The sequence below is a fragment of the Galeopterus variegatus genome, unplaced genomic scaffold (assembly GCF_000696425.1).
Source record: "Galeopterus variegatus unplaced genomic scaffold, G_variegatus-3.0.2 Scaffold3778, whole genome shotgun sequence".
In the NCBI taxonomy this organism is placed as follows: Eukaryota; Metazoa; Chordata; class Mammalia; order Dermoptera; family Cynocephalidae; genus Galeopterus; species Galeopterus variegatus.
Genome location: NW_007729889.1, coordinates 84,679 through 106,011, shown reverse-complemented (window position 1 = coordinate 106,011; position 21,333 = coordinate 84,679). Strand labels below are relative to the sequence as shown.

The following is a 21,333-nucleotide window of genomic DNA, read 5'->3' as shown; positions in this document are numbered from 1 at the left end:
ATTTGCTTTCTGCCTTTTTTTTAAAAAAAGCATAAAACAAATGGATTGATAATTGTTATGACACTTCCACTCCTAAGCTTCTCATATTCTGATTTTGGGTTATGGGCACAACCTTTTCAGATTCCTAAGCACACACCCATTTGCCAGTGGCTCTGTAATGAGTGCCATACTTAAGTTAACAGATGGTATGGTGTGCTTGCTTTGAGGGGTAATTGCTCTTTCATCTTAATTTCCTCCCTTTGGCATTCCTTCCTTGGAAGCTGCTCAATGACAATGTCATGAAACATGGGGTGAAAATCAAACTGAAGTAGCAGGTCACTTGTCTATCTCAGAAAAAAATTATAGTTAAAAGTTAAAAACCAGTGGCATTCTAACAATTTAGCCCTAGTATTAGGGACCAGATAAGTGTTTAGGGTACATTGGATTTAACTGTCTGTTCATTCCTTCTTTTCTAAGGAACGTGGCTATTCCTAGTTGATAATTGTCTCCATTTTCCTTAAACAAAGTTTAAGAAAGAAAGAAGGAAGGAAGGAAGGAAGGAAGGAAGGAAGGAAGGAAGGAAGGAAGGAAGGAAAGAAAGAAAGAAAGAAAGAAAGAAAGAAAGAAAAGAAAAGAAAGAAAGAAAAGACCACAGTAATAAGTTGAACTTTCAAAAGGAGAGAACAAACCTAAGGATACTAGAGATGGGGGAGAGAAAAAGGGGGGTTGGGGAGTGATTGGTTGGGTAAGGGGCATAAAGAATAATCATGATTTGTAATAATGAATATGCTAATAAAAATAAATTAATTAAATAAAAAGGAAGACTCCTTCTCCTTGGCTAACATGTCATGCCTCTCAAAGTTAGTCTGTTCTTCTTAAACTAATACTGTAAGCCAAATCTTGTGTCCTTTCTTCTATGGGGACAGTTGCAAACTGCTAACTTTACTACAGACTCTCCTTCCTTCTCCTCCTTCCTCTCCTTCTCTCTCCACACACACTTCTTTCTTTGATGCTTCTTATTTAGTTCTTCCTACAACCCTCCCCCTTTTCAGCTCAGCCTAATTCTATTCTCTCTCCTTGTGGGAACTACTTCTCATCGATCGTTATATTTTTACAGAGAATAGAGACATTTTCAATGACATTGAATGAGAATTTTTTTTTTTTTTGGTTGTAGTGGCTCACTCTTCCCTTATTAAAGATTTTTATGGCTTTTTAAAAATTTGGTACAGTTGCCTTCTTTACTACTTTTTCCCTCCTCCCACACAGTTCGTAGCACACTACTATGAATGGAGATGACCCTCAATGAACAAGTGTTGATCAATTTGTTTCTCTGAACACTACCAAACAACAGATGCCTTCCACCAATGTTTGACCCCCAGGGCAGGTCTCATCCACCCCATTTTACAAATGGCGGAGGTGAAACGATTTGCTCTAAGAGCAAGAATCAGAAGACACTTTGTTTTTCCTGGGTATATTATGTAACTCCAGGGCATTGTTCTATTTTTCCATTTTAAATCTCAAAGGCTACTGTGCTGGCAGGAAGTTTTCACTGCTGTTATGAAAGGGCTGCCTCCTCCAGTTTGGAAGAGACGTCGCTTAGGGAAACTTGCAGCAGACTATAGCAGTGAAGTCAGAAAGGTTAGGGTGTCAGAAGCATTACTGTGAGATGGAAGGAAATAACTGGTGTGCCTAACTAGCCCAGGGGGCATGTTTGATAGCACCCAGGTATGTCTACAGCATTGGCATCTGTATAGATATCAGCCTTTCACTTTGTTTCTTACATTTTACTCTTTGAATTGGCCTGCTGTGTTATCTGTGTCACTGGCAATTCCGTTGACTACAACACTTCAATTGAATCACAGCTTGAGTCTTGAAGTTTTCTTCCCTCTAACCTTGCTGGTTGCTTGCTCATGTTGGTGTTTAAAACTTTTTATTTCAAAAAATGCCTGATGAAATTCAAATCTTTAGCTTTGTTTCCCTCATCATTTCCTCTGATCTGGGCTGTTTTGGATGGTATGTTTTCATTAAGATAAATGTCAAAAGTTTTATTAGACAGCTTCATCCTATTTGGCTTATTGGACTGCAATTTGCTGAGGTTTTCTTGAGGTTTTTGTTGTTACAGGGAGGAGGAAAAGCCCTGATCCAAGCATCTGGAGTCAAGTCCTGGATCTGCCACTAACTCTGTGTGTGATCTCAAGCAACCTACTTCCTCTCTTTGGGCCCCAGTTTCCTCATCTGTAAATGAAGAATTTGGACTAGAATGATTTATTGGGGTTCATTATTGCTAATACTCTATGACTCTTTGTTGCTCGCTTAATATGAAAAGATCATGGGGGAAGTGGAAGGCATTTTGGCTGGATTTTCCTCTGTATTTCTAAAAACAAAGGCAGGGTGGGAAATCTGGCTCTTAGTCACGGAGGAGCTTTGGGTTGTAAAAATCCTTTCATCGTGGCAAGGGAAATGAGGATGAAAAATTGGTGAAGTTAGTTGTGTTAAACATTCTGAGCTCCTTCCTCTTCAGCTTTTGTTTGCATATGTTTAGCTTAACTCTGCTTTCAAGTGTGCATATTTTCATGGAAATGGTCCTCTTTTCCTTTTACACCCAATTCATGTTCTCATCTTCCTTCTCCCTTACTGAATCATCCATTTCTGAATAGTTTGCAATTTTCAACTTAATTAGGTCTTTCCCCTAAGTGAAGAACACAGCTGTTCCCCCTCTGATGCTTTGGCAGCTGCCTCTGCCTTTCCCAAAATGGAATGATTAGTTCTTTCCTTTGATTTCTTAGCTGGCCATGTGTTCAGGACTACTAGCCCATTTCCTGGGTGATAGAACTACCAAATCCCATGTCCAGAACTGTTCCAATTTGCCTTTGGTGCTTTTAATCTTCTGGGAGCTTAATTCATATTAAGTAGGGGATTTATCAATCTTTCAGGGCTCTATTTGCCTCATTATCTCCAGTGATTCCATTGCTCAGCCTTTTGAGATGCAGAGCTATGAGGAGAACCTAGCCCAGTGTTCCTGATGTGGTTTTGATGGAGAAATAGAGGATAAGAAGATCCTAAATGTATTTTGGTCCTGATTTAAGTGGCCTTCATTTGTCACAGGTTCACCCTTTTGGTTTCTAAAAAGCCCACTTGCCTGTCCATCTTTCTGTTTTAGTTTTGTGTACCTGTGTTTAAGAAATTGATTGCTATTTTTCTCTAGGTACTTTGGCTTATCTGCCCCTCTGGCCTTTAACTGTATAAGTCCACTTCCATTGCCAATTGCTGGATTTCCTCTTATCATGCCTTTGCCTTATGTTTAAGATATCAAGTCAGTTTCCCTACTTCACTCCAACTCCCCTCTCACCTTACGCTCTCTGTTAATCAACCAAAAGCATTCTGTATTGTCGGTTTAGTACAGCCATTCCAAATGTGTGTGGTGCATGCAACCTGTTTTTATTTCCCCGCCCCAAGTGCCTCATTCAATTTAATTCCGCATACTTAGCATATTAGGCATATTGTCAATATTTCCTTTCTGAGGTCTATTTTTTAAATTTGAATGCAGTCCGCATATGTGGTTTTCTTCCCCCCTTCTTAATGACGAGATCTACTGCAACAGAGAGTCAGAATTAACTCTGTGCCTAGGAGAAAAAGGAAGCACAGAGGGAAGGAGCATTTCTCACATTCTCAGAAAGTGTATGCAAGGGCCAGCCCTTAGCACAATTATGTATACAGTGCCACTCTTCTATCTGTCTGCACTTTCCCCTGCATTTGGGAGCACAAGGATCCAGTACTCTCCTTGGGTTGTCCTAGTTTCTGTCACCATTTGCCCTTCTACTTAGGGCCTTGCACTCCCAACCTTTCTTTGCTTGTCTCCTACTTCTCACAGAAAAACTTACCTATTCCGTGTTCCATTTCCCAAGGTGCTAATTATTTCAAGGGACCTGTTAAATGAACTGTTCTCCCTTTCCAAATAGCATTTGCATACTAATGTGATGGTAATCCAAAAGAATAACTAATGGTTGCATTTGGGTCACCAGTGCAGCCTTATGGGGTGATGTCTTTAAGATGGGGTCTTTCCCAGCATCTCTTCCTTCATATCCCACCGGTGGTTGGTTACATGGTCTAAGAATAAGGCCACCTTGGACTCCATCTGTCTGCAAGAGTTAGAGCTGCCTGATGGATAGCGGTTCCTAACATGTATTGAATTCTTTCTTAGTGCAAGCAAGCACTCTTAAACTTGGTTTGTGTGCATTTCCTTTTTTGGTCATCCCAGCACGAGGTCAGTGCTATTAGTCCTATCTTACAAATGGGGGAAAAAAACAAGAACAAGAACAAGAACAACAAAACAACAAAGCCAAGGCATAGAGAGTATTCAAGTAACCTCTGTAGGATAGGGCTAGTGAGTCTTAGAGTTGGGACTCTAAGGCAGTCTGGCTCAGAGCCCACAGTCTTAAAGCCTTTGCTATACCACCTCTGGGAGAAGGATGATGTTTTTTCACATGTACACTTCACTGAAAGGAGCTGGTGTCAGCTGTGCTGCAGGGTAGTTGGCTACCCTTTCACAAGGAGCAGACTAAGTCTTGAGTTGCTTCAGTAGATCTGGCTTATGCCTCATTTTTTCTGGAGAGAAGCTGGTCTTTGGATACCATGTTATAGCAGAAAGGTTTGCCTTTACTTTTCTGAAAAGTTTTCCCCCAAACTTAGTGGTGTTAAAAACTTTCTTCACCAGTCTCTGTGGCTTTTGGTCCTCAGTAGAAATAGTTGCCAGATGCCCAGGACCAAGCTAACACTCTGTCATTTCCCTACTTTAGGAGCTGATGGAGCTGTGGGGAGGCCTCTCTTTGGTGTTGGTGAGCAGGAATATGACAGACTCAAGGTAGAGGTTCCATGCAGGAGTGGGGGTCGGATTCACCCACACTTTTAAGGGCAAGAGTGGCTAGAAACTCTGCCTCACTTAGATCATGCCAGTCTCTTCACTATAAGTAGCTTTTTAATGTAGTGTTACAGTGAATTATTTACTGAGGTGGATGGTTGTGTTTCCCTCTATTACTGCTTTTTCCTCTGGACTGAGCTTTTATTGGCTGCTGCTTACTTACTAGCAGACAGAACTCTTCACACCTGTGGGCTGCTGCAATCATGGTAATGAACATTCTGTTCAGAAAAGGAACAGTCTTTTCCAGTTGCTGTTACCCCAACACTGGGAATTTAATACATTCATTTATTCTTTAGATAAATAGGATTAAAGTCAGAGTGAAACAGGGAGCAGTCAGTCTGTGCTTTGCATGATTTTCAGGGTCTGCACAGTTCCAGCTGTGTAAACATGATTGCAGAACTTAGGTATTGTCTAATGGAGGAGGATTGCAGTTTGGGAGAGGCACACCATGGCTGGGCTGGAGCCAGACATTCTTCCACCCACTTCAGTCCACACCCTGCGGGGTCGGCTTGCTCAGCGCCTAGTGTCAGAAGTGAAAATGGGGCAGCTGGAGTTAATTACACCATTTTATAGCTCCTTATCAGCAGGAGATGAGAACTAGGCAAGGGTTAGGAAAATCTAAAATCATATCCTCAAAGATACTCCAGTTATGGCAGTAGGAAACAAAGAAGTGGAAGGCATTGAGCAAAGTAAGGAAGCCCAAATTATTAAATATGACAAGAAAAAAATCCAATAAAATATTTGGTAAAATTGTAGCTGCATTTATATTACATTTGATTCTCTCTGTGGTCACTGGAAGCAAGGGCAGAGAAATAGTGTGTTGATTGGAAAATATTATACTGATTTGCTCTGTTATCCAGACTCAGCTTTATTCTTGAGATTTGTTTAAATGACGAGTAGCTAATGATCCTAAAGACTTCTGAGTATATGAGTGCTACCAATATGAGGGTACTTCAAAAAGTTCATGAAAAAATAGAATTAAAAGATAATATGAATCTTTCCATGAACTTTTTGAAGTATCCTCAAATTATTATGGGAAAAAAATGTGATTTTTTCATAGCAAATACAAATATTATGGATCATCCAAATACTTTGTCCCCACCCCTCATCTATGATTATATACAAAATTGGTTCTGCTCAGTTCAGTAGAGTCTGGGATCTAGTAAGTGTTCTGTCCCTCTAAAGAGGCACATGGACATACATATTCCTGAGCTCCAAAGTATAGGGTTTCTGATGAGAGGGCAGGTTTTGTCTGATGTCTTGATTCTCTAGGTTATTCTTCAAGAAGGGTCATTGATAGTTAACACAAAGGTAGTTGATTTCCCAGTGGATGTGAAGGTCAGACCATGGTCCTGATCAAGGAAAAAGCAAAGCTTTACCTTTTGAATGTACTGGGATGCTATTACATTTAGGGATAACCCAGTCAGTGATATTCATTCCTGAACTGGCTACTGAAGAACTATTTTCCTGGGCAGCTCACATCAAAACAGTGTCTCTGAGAGAATATTCTTTTATAGTATGGGATAGAGAAGAAAAGCTGGGTTGATAGAGCACCAAGTTTGAATCATACGGAAAGTGTTCAAGAATAGAAAGGGGAGAAAAATTCAATAAACTACCCTTGATGCAATAGTGGAACATGAGGAAGATAAGAGACTCACTAGAGAGTTCCAGGCTATAATATGTACACATACATTCCTTTTTTCAGTAGCTGTGGGATCCTGAAGAGGCAGAAACATGCCTCCAGAGTACCAGTAGGGCATATGGGGACCCCTCCATCTTCCATCATATTCAACTGGGGGTGGGGGTAAGTCCCGTCAATACTGCCTATGTGGTGTCCCTGGAACTTGAGACTGGGATGCCTATTAGTGCTGTGCTGAATGCTGTAATTGTAGTATGTGCGGAGCATCCCATAATACTTAACTTGTGAATGCTTGCCTGAATCATTAGGTTCAAGCATTATGGGTGCCATAATAGCACTGGAATTTTTGCAACTAAAAAGGAAACACATTTGGCTTGCACTTCATCTACAATCACTTACACTTAAGCTATTGATAGTTGATTGGGATCTGTAGACTGCTGGGCTTGTGCCATGGGACTTCTAAGCGTATTTGATGGGTGGAACAGACAGGGAGGCTGTAGATTTTGGCAAGCTGTGGTTCCCATTAGTCAGGCTGACTGTATCTGACACTAGAGATTCCAATTCACCAAGATGAAGCTTTACTTCTCTAGGCTTTGGCTGATGGCCCAAAGATCTTGACATGAAGGACAGGAGAGGACCAGTGTTACATTAGGCTGTGAGTTTCCAATGAGCAAATAGTTGAGTTGTTTACTGAATACCCTATTGGTTTTCTTTGGGCAGATATGAAATGCATGGGAGCTTTTTAGAATTTGAGGGAACTGTGAGATTTAAAATTTTATTTTATAGTAAATGTTAACTATTCACTCTCCTAATAGAAAAATGTGGGCTCTTTTATAGGGTATGCAGACTGTGTAGTTGTACAGTTAGTATTTCTCTGCTCAAGTGCTTCCTGTAAGGGGTGCTGGTAACATACCCTGCTAAGGAAATTCCAGACACAGCTGTTTCTAATAATAGGAGGGGCCCCCACAGAACTGTCAGGCTTATTCTGAAGGTTTTTTGGTGGGAAGGAAGAAATGCTCCAGAGAACAAGTCTTTTCCATATTGGTGGGTTTTCTGGCAGAGACTTGGCCACTGCTATTGTTTCTGATTGCCTCCCTATAGCTTCCCTGGAGGTGTAAGTTTCTAAGCAGAAAGATTTGCTGTGATGAGGAAAGGGCACAAAGCCGAAGGAAAGACATGAAGTCTGTATAGAATATAAGATGAAAGAATATTTTGGTCATGGTAGAGATAAGTTGAACATTATAGAATGGAGACAGGGAGATGAGATGAGAAGAAGAATGGGAATTAATTCATGAAAGCACTTATTATTTATAGGACGGAATAAAAGGTTCATTAAACTCCAGGGGAACCTTCCTTTATGCAATGCTTATGAATATGTTGAAATTTGGTAAAGGCAATTCCATCCTAAGTACACTGGGGGAGCTGACAACCTGCAGTTCATGGATTATTCTGTCCAGTGCATAATCAATCTACTATTCTCCTGCCGTGGACAACCTGTGGGGTGTGGTCAGGAGAAAGTAAATAGAACAGAGGAGAGTTCAAGAGCTTCCTTAAACAGAGGCAAGATGTAAGCGTCCCCTTTTATTCTCCAAACAACTTTTCTGATAACTACCTTGAAAATTCTCTGGTTTCTTCACAGTTCCCAAGTAATTTCGGAAGCATTTAGAGGCTTTGATTAGTTTAACTTTTTAAAATTAGAGTTGGTTTGTGCTAAAAAAAAAAAAAAAATAATCTGCGCAGTCTGTGTCTAGTTGGGTGGTGCAGAAGAAAGGGGAGCTCTTGTATCAATCTTTATTCCCTCTATAAACACACATGACCAGAAGGGAAGGCTGTTATTAATGGTAATGCAGACCAGAAAAAAGGCTATTATGTTCAGTCTGTTGAACAGTACAAAAATGCTTCTCAAGCACTGTGTTCAGATGTTTCTTTTTATTAGCCGTCACACAAGGAATTAGACTCATTTCAAACAGTTCGTTTCCCTACTCTTGTCTCCGTAAAATCATTACTCATGAGTGGTTTCTTTGTTGAAATACTGCTGACCTCCCATATTGGAACAGACAACAGGGTGTTAAAAATATAAACTTTTCAGTTTGCATAAACTCTGGAAGAAGGGGGACAAAGATTCCTCAGGAGAATAAAACCATGAGTCATTGTCATTGCCTGTTAGTGTCCTATAAGAAGCATCTTATCCAGGAAGCTATGTCAGTATTACAATTCTGTGCAGACTCTGTGCGTGTGTGCATGTGTGTGTGTGTGATTAACAGCAGAGAGCTCTTTGAACGCCAGTAGGAGGTTTTAAAATATAATTCTGCATCTGCCCCACTCTCTTCTCCTTTCCAACCCTTTTCTACCTCCCCCCTCACCGACCGATCCAGGACCATTAATGATGGATAAAGGAGTTGTGCCATGTCTTAATATATGAGCAGATGATGATCCTTAGCTCTTCAGCTAGGCACCGTTTGCATTTTGCCAAAGCTGATTATTTTATCTGCAGTTTTAATAACAAGCCAGATTATTTGCTGTTCACTAACTGATAGAAGCAAATAAAAAAAGATTGCAAAGTGGAATTAAGGGGATCAGAAAGCTCTAGGGCCAAAAAAGCCTTTTTCTTTAATTAATAATTTCAGTTTACTCTTAGAATATTTTTATGCTAGAGCCCAATATCTTATATTAAACAAGTCTGCACTCTCCCTCTTGTAACTGCCAAATTGGAATCTCAGAGAATGGAAAAGATGCAGGATTGAATGAAGCTCAAATTCTTCACTTCCAATGCTGTCTTGTTTTCTGTACACAGAACTAGACTCCTCAGGGCTTCTCCCGCCACAGCATGGTATTCCTTCATTAGCCCCATGTCTCACAGACCCAGTCATGAAAGACTGGCATTTTAACCGACAAGGGGCAAATGCAATAAAATTGGAGTTCAGGAGATACAATGTTTTGGAAAAACACATTATTCCAAGGGTGTAAAGATATATGATCTACAGAGCATTTAAATTTACCAGGCTGGTCTTTAGTAATCTTTTGACTTGTTCAATTATTTTAATTTGTGAGTAGAAATGAGTATTAAGGATGATGAACACTGGTGGTGATGATGGTGGTGTGTGTGTGTGTGTGTGTGTGTGTGCACGCACAGTATTTTGTGGCCATGATCCAGGCTTATCATGCATCAGTTCCTACACAGATTTTTCTAGAGCTGTTTCAGAGTGTCTTAACTCAGGTCATCTCAACCAGGAGCCTTCTGCTACTCCTATATGCAAAGGTTTGAGCCAATTCAGAAAAAGCCCTCACATCTGTGGCCCAAAGAGATTCCAAGACTTCTCTGATGCTTCAGATGGTAGAGCCATTAGCTCTATGAAAGGAGAATTGGGCAAGTTGGAGGCCAGGGGTCATACTGGAATCTCCATGTGCTAAAGATGTAAAGGATTTTTCTTCCTAATAAGAGCACTGGCACAAGCATAGGGTGCCTTCCAATGATCAGATTTCCTCAAAGAGTAAATTAATTGGCTTCTCTTCTGAATTTGTGTAATTGATTTTGAGGCAACACTCTGAAAAAATACGGCTTGCTTTCTCCTACTAGTATGAGTAAGTGGACAACTGAAAAAAGAATAATTCTAAGTAATTTTAAGGAAAAGAGCAAAAACTGAGCATTGTCTATGAAAGATGGATAATGACAAGTAAACATGGAAGGTGGTGTTTGATCCCTTCAATTTTGATATTCATTATTCATAGTTATTATTCATAAATTCCAGCACAAATGTTAGGCCTGCACCCCAGTGACACATTTGGATTTTACTTTAAGTTGATTTCTACCTGGTTTCTACAAGGATTTAATGGTTTGGGCTGTCTCTCACTCTCCCTCTGTTGCTATTGCTTGTCTTTGTCATACAATTGGCTTCTAGCCTTTTCACACCCTTTATCTCCATCACCCATCTCACTCCCCCACCCAAGATTTTGCTCTCTCTTAATGTTTTAGGAAAAAAGATTTCTAACATAGAAAAGTGATATTTGAATAGATTCCCCTAAGGCAATCAATTTACTTTTAATTTGTCTGGAACTAAGCTTTTCTTTGTTGCAATGAGGAAGGATTCAAACTGCTGTAAAATTTATTAGCTTCCAGGAAGATATTTGAAACGAATTTTTTTTTTAATGATTGTGCTGTTTGCTGTACCCAGAAGCAGTGTCATCACAACTACAGTATTCCAGATGGTTGCTGATGTTACACTAAAACATCAAGGTAATGCTAGACTTTTCTATGAGGCTTCTATTAGTAACAAATAGTCCATCCTAGATAGCTAATAGATATAACCTCCCTGACACTCCTGTTTGCTTCCAGTGACGATTTCTAGTGATTACTGCCCAGTAATGACACAATACACACTATCCTTTTGAATCATCACAAGAGACAGTGATTGATTTACTGAGTGCTTAATGTTTCAACAGTGAAAGAATAATTGGAGAATTACTAGTGCTGTTTCTTAGCTTCCCCACCCAACCCTGTGAACATTTTGGCAGCCAAAAACCTTTAAGGAATTTGAAAGTTACAGTTGCAGTATTTTTAATTGACTCATGTGTAGCATTGCCTGTTCTACAAAACTGAATGTCCTGGGACTTGACTGAAGGAAGTGTCAGTTCCTGTTAAGGAGAACATCAGCAGCTGGGTGCCTTTTTTTCCCTCCAACATTAAATTTTCATTAAAAAGGGGAAGATTTTTCTCTTGGCCAAGGTGCCCTGTTGCCTCTTGATTTTTGTAGCAGCCTTATTTGTGCCATCCTCACTACGTGTTCTCTCAGATACCCAGAAGCTCAAGACCATCATAAAAGTGGCTTTTCCATAAGCTGATGATGTCCTAGTAATTTCTTTCTTTTCCAGGGAAGAGTGAAACCTAGTTGGAGATAACTTTAGGTTCAGAGCTACTTGGAGGCATGATCTAAAGGCTCTGTCTTCCCGGCAGCATAACTACCTATAGGATGTGTGAAATGGTCTGCCTATTTTTAATCTACACAAAGTCAAACAACTGGTTTGAACTCTTTGGAGAAGTGACTGGGTGTTGTAGGTGTCCCACCAATATAGGCTAAAGGACTTAATTCTGTGGGTGTTTTAGAATGAAACTTTCGAAAATGGTCCCATGTTGCTCAGAGTTGTATAATCTCAGTGTTCCTCCTTTTGGGGAATAGTTCATTGGCCTTCTGTGTCACCATATATTTTACTTTTAAAGATGCTTTTTCAAATGGTTTGTAAGCACCTAGATGATGTCCAGCACTTTGTCAGATAATTTTCTCCATCAAAGAAGCCAAAATTCAAAGATTCCAGTCTAGTCAATCTCTGCTTATCTCAGTCACTGTCAGCATCTCTTATTTTTTCTTCTCAATTTTCCAGGCAGACTTCTGCTTCATTTCCTTGCTCCACATGCATCAGCACAAATGATTTATACTTATACACATCTTGAAATCTCTTCTTTATGGATTGAATTGAGTTGAGCCTCAGTACAAAAATGAAAACTCCAGGAACTATTGTGATTGCCCAAACTGCAACTTAGATTGTAGGACTGTACATGCCACACTATCATCTATCATAAATATTAAATTCTCAAGCACTTACACTTCAATATGTTTTAAGTTTGTCTCTTCAACCAGTTCAGCACTAAAGATTCCACTGAAGATAATTCAATTGCTTTGAATTCTGAAAGGGGCATCTTTTAAATCTATTTTCATGTTGTACCAGGAGTAAGTGAATTTTAGGTGAATAGACTGTGAATGGGGGGAGAGGCCCTTGTGTCGTTTGGCATCATAGAGGGTGAATATTGGGTGGCACTTGCTAACTGATGCTGATCTGTCAAATGGTCTAGGACAAGGTTGGGATTCATCAGTCTTTCCAGCCACCCTCCCTATTTCAAACTAAAGCTAAACTTTACAGAATTCCTGCTGTTTAGCTAGGGGTCCTGAAAATGTCCAGCTATGCTAATTGGGGCTGCCTTTTTCCTCTGCCTATCATTTCTCTTTTGGCAACATCCCTTTGTCAGTCTTAGGAACATTGTTCACACACCCCATCCCCACCCTTTACCCTTCCTGAGGCATCTCTACCTCCAGAAACTTCTAGTCTTTCTTACTCCATAAAAACTCTCCTATCCTGAGTCCTTTTCACCCAGAGCCCAGCTGTATAACCAAAGAAAATCCAGTAATCTTAGTTTGTAATGGATTCTCTTATTTTAACAGGCATTTCTTAGTGTCTGTATCCAGATAAATGAAAAATGTGGGAATTTTTCTCCATGTTACAAGGGCTCATTTTTGGACAGCACTTCTTTGGCATCTGTCAAATAATAGCACATAGGTGTTTCAAATGCCAATCACAGTTCTGGCATCTGACCCCTTCTGCCTGCTGTCTGTCAGTCCATTAGTGCTGTAGGAAGGGCTGCTAACAAGCAAAAGGCTAGGGAACAGGAAATTAAAAAAAAGTGTTAAGAAAGAACTAAAATGAAAGAAAATGCTGAAAGAAAGGGAAAAGAGTGAGAAAGAGACAAGTAGCTGTTTGTAGTGTAATTTGTGATGTGCTTCCCATCACCCTAGAGTGGCTACAGGATAGCACGGTGTCATTGGTTCATGAGTTTCTAAAAATATCTCAGCCTTCACTGGTGTTCCCTTGAATGTTTTACAAGCGGAGCCCCAACTTTTCTTACTAAAATTTTACTTTAGGAAGTGAGTGTAAACTCTCCCCAGCATTACAGCCTGGCAGGGCTCTGGGAAGATATCATGAAGCCCATATTGAATTTTTGCTGGATTCTGAACAGATATTTTCCAAATGGTATTGAAACACCCCAAAGAAGCTCAGTACTTAAGATGTCAATCGGATCAAAACCAAGATGGAATGTACTTAGGCATTGCTTACTCTTCTCCTTCTTTCCTTCTTCCCTCTTTCTTTTCTCTTCCTTCCTTTTCCATTGAGCCCGTTGCTACTCTGCTTGCCTTGTTAAGTTATAGAAACAGGATCCATGTTCTTTCTCCTGACTCAGCAGGCCTTAAAATGCTTTTTAGAATTCTTTCCTGGATAATCCTTTCCTTTGATAATTCCCTGGCATATTTGACTGGAGTATTAGTTTTGTCATGTGTATTTTAATTTGTTTTGCCAGAAAAAGTCAGCATCTGCAGTGGGTCTCAAAGGCTCATCATAGGTCACATTTTTGGCTTATATTTTATAGAAATGGACAACAATTTTATTTGATGCCAAGAAACAAGGCTTGATATTTGAACAACACATTCAGTGCACAGATTAGAGTCTTCTGCTTATTGTGTGGTTAATTTATCACAGCACAGGCCCCATTAACTACTGTTAGGATAGAAAACTCCCAGGTACCTGGCAAATGTATTTTCAACTGTACATCAAAGTGTACTAGAACTCTGTAAGATCTGCCAATAGTGTATGGAAAACCACTCCAAGGCTTAGATGACACTTGACTTAAATGTTTCTCAAGTTCTACTTTTACTTTATTGCCTCTGACAAAGCTACATAGTTTACTTTGTTGGTTTCCATAGTGTTTCTGCTAGATAGAATAGTTATTTCCACTTTTAGGAGTTGCATCAGTGGCACAGTATTTATTCTTTGATCTTTTTGTACCTTTTTCATTCAGTTAAATTAAACTGTTATTGACTACCTGCTCTGTGCTGGACCCTTTGCTAGGTCCTGTGCATAGAGGAGGATACAAGAAAGACATAATCTTTGCTCATCTAGAGTTTAAAAGCTAGTAAAGAATATAAACATTAAACAAGTAATTACAGGAGTGCTAGAAAAGGCAGATGCCATGAGACCTACCTTAGTCTAAGGGATCAGGGAAAGACTCCCTGAGGAAGTGAAATTTAAGTTGAGACTTCAGGAACAATGTATCAGTCATGAACTGTGTTCAACTGCTGATAATAAAGACGACCCTGCTCCACTAAAAAAATAAAATGATGGCTTAAACAAGATATATATTCCTTATATAAAGGAAGTTCAGGTCTGCTGAGGTGGCTTTACAATATCTTCAGTATCCCAAGGTCTTCATATCTTTTAATTCTGCCACCCATGGGCACATGGCTTCCATCCTCAGGGTTGCCTCATAGTAGTAAGAAGGATGTTGCAGCACCAGCCATTATGTCTCCATTCCAGACAGGACCAAGCAGGAAGGAAAAAGGACAAAATTGTTGCCCAGCTGTCAGCTCTCCCCTTTTAAGGAGTTTTGTTGACATCCTGCCTCCATAATGTTTGCCCAATCTTAGTTACATATGGTCACTCTTGCCTTCAAGAGAGGTTAAGAAATGTAGTTTTTTTTTAGTTGAGCACATTGCCATTTCTAATGGAAGTGGGGCTCCATTTCTAATTAACAAAAATAGATAAGGATTTTTGGTAGGCAATGTTATCTCTGCTTCAGATGAACAGGAATTAGGTAGGTCAAGGGGAGGGGCACTTCTCAACAATTATTTTTTCTTGATTAGACACATGTGACCAATTTTAACAGCACTTCATAATCTGTGCCACAGTCCCTTCCATTATATATCATAAAAATTGGCCCTGGTTTGGTCATAGATGGTCTTGTTCTTGGGGTGATGCAGATTAAGCTAAGTAGATGTATACGAGTACAATCCAGGAAGCCAACTACTTGAGCTCTCAGGAACTGGAACTCACTTTAACTTTCCTTTTCTGCCTCATTGATTGCAGATCACTTCTGAAGAGGTAACGCATTGCTCTTGTAACTGTAACCTTGAACTATTTTAGTGTTGGATTTTTGTGTCTGATCATTAGGATCTTTGAGTTAATACACCCAAACTCTGAATCACGGTAAAGAACTGCCAGCATTATTGAACACATCCATTGTGACTGGACATCTATACCCAACAGAGCCTCTCAGCTCCTCTATCCACCAGGACTTTGAAAGTTTTAGCAAAGCCTGAAATTGTGTTTTCATCATTTTCTTTTATTACTTTGGCTGGGACCATGGGTAGACTCTTCCTAGTGTGGAAGCACATTGTTTGCCTACATCTGAAGAGACAGCAGTTTCATGTCCTGAGGACGGTAGTAATTGCTACACAAAGTTTTGCTATTATCTGCACAAAATAACATATTCTGGTCTTTTTCTATTTGAATCACTTCCTTATCTATCATGACTTAGTCATTACTGCCCCTTATGCCTCTCATATCCTCACAAGACTGATGCTTTTATTTAAGATTTAATTTTTTTTCTTTTTTGCCAGAGGTTCTGGAATTCTCTTCCCAGGTCCCTAATGACAAATTGTGACCAAAAGTTACTTATTATTATCTAGATTGAAGAAGCTTTATCTTTTCTCTGTATTATTATTATTATTGGTCTGAAATAATTGGATCTGTTTTTATCTAAAGAGTTCTCTGGCCTTGGATTTGTGTCCCTCTTCCAAATTTATGCACTCTGTTCATATTATTTTATTTTGAAAATTCTAGGGATAACCTAGAAGACGAGGGAAGACCAATTTGAAAATCCATCAGTCAACCCTAACCATGTATATGTTTGAATTAAAGACACTTGCCTTCATTTATCTGTACACAGTAATGTGTTTGAATTTCCACAGCTCTGTGTGGATTTTGGAATCTTACATTGCGCTTTGTCTAGGTTCAGGTCAATACTTTCAGATAAAGAAGTAGCAAAGTATCAAGTCACAAATAGGTTCATAAGAGGAATCTCAGCAGGGAATTAGTGAATTGTTAGCCAACCTCTGTTTAAGCTGGAGCCAGCACCTTGACAGTTTACTTGTGATGATACAAAATGGTTCCTCTCTAGTCTCATACCTCCATCCCCAGCTGCTATCCTACAGGATGGCAGGCACATAATCTTTACCAGTCCTATACAATTCTGGAAGTAGTCTCTTTGCTTTTTTTTAATATCCAATCTGTCTTCATTGCTATTCTCAAGGAGCTTTGTATTTGTGACTTTCTCACTTTTAATACACACCTAATTTCTTTATTAAGCTGAAGTTTCAATTTTTGAAAAGCAATTCATCTGCTGCACATTTATGAATGTAGGTTACCTTTGTGCTGGGCAGAGATGTTCTCCCTGCCTGTCTATATTAACCATGTTTTCTTTCGTATATAAAATGGCTGTAAACACTTTAAAGCTAGGCTAGATTTTATTTTAATTGTATTGACACTAATGTTGTGAAGTCTTGTTTGAAACCAAAAATGATAAACAGCAACTCACTGCCCTTGGTAAGGACTTAAGGATAGGTATCAGATCTAAGCTAGGAGTGAGACACTGTAAATAAATGAGTCTTTTAGATTCAAGTCTTCACTTGCATGAGGTAAGAGCAGGGCATATAATAAATCCACATAATTAATCTGAGAAAATTGCATATTATTCTAGTTCACAGAGAGCTGGGGGATGCTTAGTGAGATTGTTGAGTAGGTTTAGAATAATTGCGTTCTTGGGGGTGTTGAGTTAGTTCACCTTTCCTTTTCCCAGACAGTAATTTTTTCATCTAGGCAGTGGGTAAGCTGAAGGCAAGTACTGTTATTGCAGAGACGCTTCTGAGAACACTACATTTCCTGCTCTGGTCTTCCTAGATTCATAAGATCTTGGAGGTGTCTGTCTCTGGGGTCTCTGTTCTCTCTCCATGTATGCTGGGGATACAGGTCTTCTCATGCTGTTCATTTTAGGGATCCTAGAATAGGGAAGGAATACTGTACTTAGATTCAGGATGACAGATGGGGGGCATTCTCCTGTTGAATGGTGTTGAAAAAACTGCACCTCAAAATTTGAAGATAACTGCTTCATACTAAAAACTAAAAGAAAAGAGAGCTTTATGTTGAGCACATTGGACATGTTCTACTCGACTGTAGTTCATCACTCTTCTGCTTTAGAAGTATGAGCAAGTGGACTGTAATATAATTCTGAAGATTGGCTAAGATTTTCTTTTCATAGCTGATCACTTGTCCGTGATTCCAGGGCTCAAAAGCTAAGGCCTCTGTGCCTTTGTGCCCTAAGTTAGGGACAAAAAAGACAGGGATCCCACAGCCTTCTGGACATTTTTGCTGGCTTCCAGGGATTCTCACTCTGATTTATAGAAATGGAAGTCAATTACTGGGCTGTTCCCTCATCTGCACCTCCTTACTCTCCACCCCCGAATAAACACAGTAATTCTCTGGAACTGTTACTTGGAAAGTTACAAGATGGGCCTCAGAGGAGATGGGGAGACAGAAACATCTTACTGGGAAACCGTGAATTCTGTTCTACTAGAGGGATCCTGAGGCCTCCTGGGGAAAGTGCTAGCTCTGGATAAAACTGATTGAGGGTAGATCAGCTGTAGACTCTTCCACTCATAATGTTTGGGGTCTATACAAGGTAAATGTTTCCCAAGTATGTCCCACCATGTTTCTCTTACTTTCATATTTTCTGCCTCCCAGGAATATATGCATGTCGAACGATGGTAGAGTATCAGATGGCAACACTGAGAGTTTGCAGGGAAGGGCAGAGAAAGGGCTTTGACAAATCCTTCATTTTGCAGGTGTGGCCATGCAGCCCTGATGTGGAACTGTGCTGCAGTTTGCAGAAGCGTTGTCCTATCCATGTGGAAGGCACATTTCCTGTTGGTGATGATGCTCATTTGTTATTTGGTTCTAATTCTGCAAAATTCTGCGTGTTTCATTCCACAGTACCAAAAGGGGGCTGAAAACATCCATTTTAAAGAGAAACTGGCAAATTGTGTCCAGGTACACTGAAGGGATCTTATCTTTAGTTGCCTTTTAAGTAGCTTAAATGAGGTCAAGGGCCATGCCCAGAGTTGTGTTAAAATCTGGAGTCAGCTTGGATTAGGTCCTTGACATTTAACTGCTTCCAACACCTTTTCTCCAAATGTTCAACTGTTATTCCTTGAGCCTCCTCCCCTGTGCCCCTCATCAAAGAACATTTGATGGATGAGGCAGAGTAGTACCTTGTTTTGCTGTGTCGTTTACTGGAAAACAATCAAGAAGCAAACACATAAAAAAGCCCTCACCAAAATAGAAATACAAGTATACAAGGAAGGTGTCTTATATTTAGACTGATGTCATGCAAGACTCTGAATTGAAAACTTCTTTCCCCTTGCATAAAAGCAGTCACAGCATAGATTTTCAACTTTTTGCGGGGTATATGCATGTGAGTGTATATGTGTGTCTTTGCAATCTCTCCTGGTCCTCCCACCTCCTTCAGTCCTGCCCAAAGGTTTTCTATAAACCTTAAGCTGTACACATTTTGATGCATTGTACAATGTGATGAAAATTTTCATTAGATCATCTTCATGCAAGAATGTAACAAATATAACTGGATCTGGAAAACTAGGGTTATAAACTAGACATTGAGATTAAAAGTTTTCTAATGGACAGGCAGAAGTAAACCCTGGGTCAGTGCTTTGGGAAAGCCTGTGTAGAAAGCCCCTCTGAGAGCCAAATTGAAGCCTTAACCCTTACTGAACCTAACTGGAGAAGAGAAAATCATGTCTCCCCAATAATTATAAATTCTAACTGCTGAGATCTTTCATGATAGGGTTAAAGTAATCCATGAGAGATTTCTTTATTTTAAGAAATATGACCCTAATAAAATGGCAGGTAAGAAAGATAGGGAGGGATGGCTAGTTGGGTCTAATCAATCAAACAATGGCCAATGTACGAGTGATGTGTGCATAGGGCCAATTGAAGCTATGGGTCAGCTGGAAGGAAGGGGTCTCAATATATTCTTTCTCATGGAAAATCAAGTCCTGGAAATGGCATTGTGAGGAGATCAGCTGGCAGGACTGGAGGTCAAAAAGAAGTGATGTGATTGGGTTTTCAAAGAGAGTACAATACTAATCTAAATGTAAATAAAGCGCTGTATATCAGTGACGGGAAGGGTGGTTGATAGTGCTGTTGTTCAAAAACATGGCCAAGTCTTCTTAGATATACTGACTATTGGATTCCATTCCCTGCCTCCACCCCCTACCCTTCTGCTGAATTCAGTTTCCAGCACAAGTGATTTTTAGCAGGAGTTGTTGATTAAAATGCTGACTCTCAGTACCTTGACACCCGGAATAAACTTTTTTAAAAGTATATTTTTTCATCATAACGTGTTTTCCTTTAGGTTTTTCATTTTGTCAGCAATGGGAACAGCAACAGAAATAAAAAGGGGAGTATATAGAGGGAGATCTACAGCCTTTTAAAAATCTAGTTCTTCACACTTGTCCCAAAAGGCAATAGAGAACTATCTAAAAGTGCCATTTCCCAAAAGGGCCTGTGGATACCTAAGAAACCAGAACACTGGGGAGTAACTGTGATTCCTGGGATAAGCTGATGAAATTGACGTTTTCTTTTCTCCACACAGATCAGAATGAAGGATTTCATTGCAGGGAAGAATGCCGGATTCTTGGCCACTCTGACAGGTGCTGGATGCCCCGGAACCCCATGCCCACCCGCTCCAAGTCCCCTGAGCATGTGAGGAACATCATCGCGCTGTCCATTGAAGCTACTGCTGCTGATGTTGAGGCTTATGACGACTGCGGCCCCACCAAGCGGACTTTTGCAACCTTTGGGAAAGATGTCAGCGACCACCCGGCTGAGGAGAGGCCCACCCTGAAAGGCAAGAGGACTGTTGATGTGACCATCTGCAGCCCCAAGGTCAATGGCGCTATCCGGGAGGCAGGCAATGGCTGTGAGGCTATTAGCCCTGTCACCTCCCCACTCCACCTCAAGAGCCCTCTGCCCACCAAGCCTTCCGTGTCTTACACCGTTGCCCTGGCTCCCCCGGCCCGTGATCTGGAGCAGTATGTCAACAGTGTCAACAATGGTCCTTCTCGTCCCTCTGAAGCTGAGCCCCGCGGAGCTGACAGTGAGAAAGTCATGCATGAGGTCAACCCCATTCTGAAGGAAGGTCGCGACAAAGAGTCTCCTGGCGTGAAGCGTCTGAAGGATATCATTCTCTAAACCAGTCTCGGGGGAAGAAGAGAGAGAAACCATGCTGGCAAAGAAGCAGGAGCTGTTCATTTTAATTGCTCACCAATGGTTGGTTCTTGAGTGGCTGTATTTCAGAGCTTTCCCTAAATGTATTGTTTATAAATGACTATCATTCTGTGACAATCCCTCTCATTTCAACAGGCAGCAGGGGTGTTCAGTTGGAGCAAATTAGCTTTGGCTTGAGTCGTTCATGGGGCCTTGATGTTGGGGAAACAGAGACAAATTCAATTGTGAAAAGTATTATGTATTAAGTGTTTGAATTTATATATTTTTCTATGTCAAAATTATAATATAAATTACCATTGTTTGTGGAGGATTACATTACAAAAGCAAAAAGCAAAAAAAAAAAAAAAAAAAAGGTCTGGACACCTTTAATAAGCTCGCCACTGTTTTTTGTAGTGTAGACAAGTTAATGGTCATTTATTGTGTACTATTCATTGACTCAGTGATGTGAAATCGAGCCCCCAAAAGGTTGTTTCTGAAGCTCGAGTCCTTTCCAATGCCGCTAAAAAAAAAAAAAAAAAAAAAAAAAAAAGGTCTGGACACCTTTAATAAGCTCGCCACTGTTTTTTGTAGTGTAGACAAGTTAATGGTCATTTATTGTGTACTATTCATTGACTCAGTGATGTGAAATCGAGCCCCCAAAAGGTTGTTTCTGAAGCTCGAGTCCTTTCCAATGCCGCTACTTTGCTGTGGACACCCCTGCTTTAAGAACCCTTTTGCTAGCTGTGCTGTTGTTGTATTTGATATTGCAAATTGCTATGTGTGTGGTGATGGCAAAAGGCTTTTAAAGGTTGGTGTTCTATTTTTTTTCTTAAAAAATAATAAAACTACAGATAAAAAC

At 40.1% G+C, this 21,333-nt stretch overlaps 1 protein-coding gene across 1 annotated transcript in view; it reads left to right on the top strand.

Annotated features, from left to right (window-relative positions):
* The window catches only part of PCDH19 (protocadherin 19), a 126,067-nt gene extending 105,091 nt beyond the window's left edge, over window positions 1-20,976 (top strand). Inside the window, exon 7 of the mRNA XM_008585965.1 lies at window positions 19,861-20,976. Coding sequence (XP_008584187.1) covers window positions 19,861-20,459 — 599 coding nt within the window. The 3' untranslated portion in view covers window positions 20,460-20,976. The remainder of the gene's footprint in view (window positions 1-19,860) is intronic.
* Window positions 20,977-21,333: the final 357 nt, after the last annotated feature.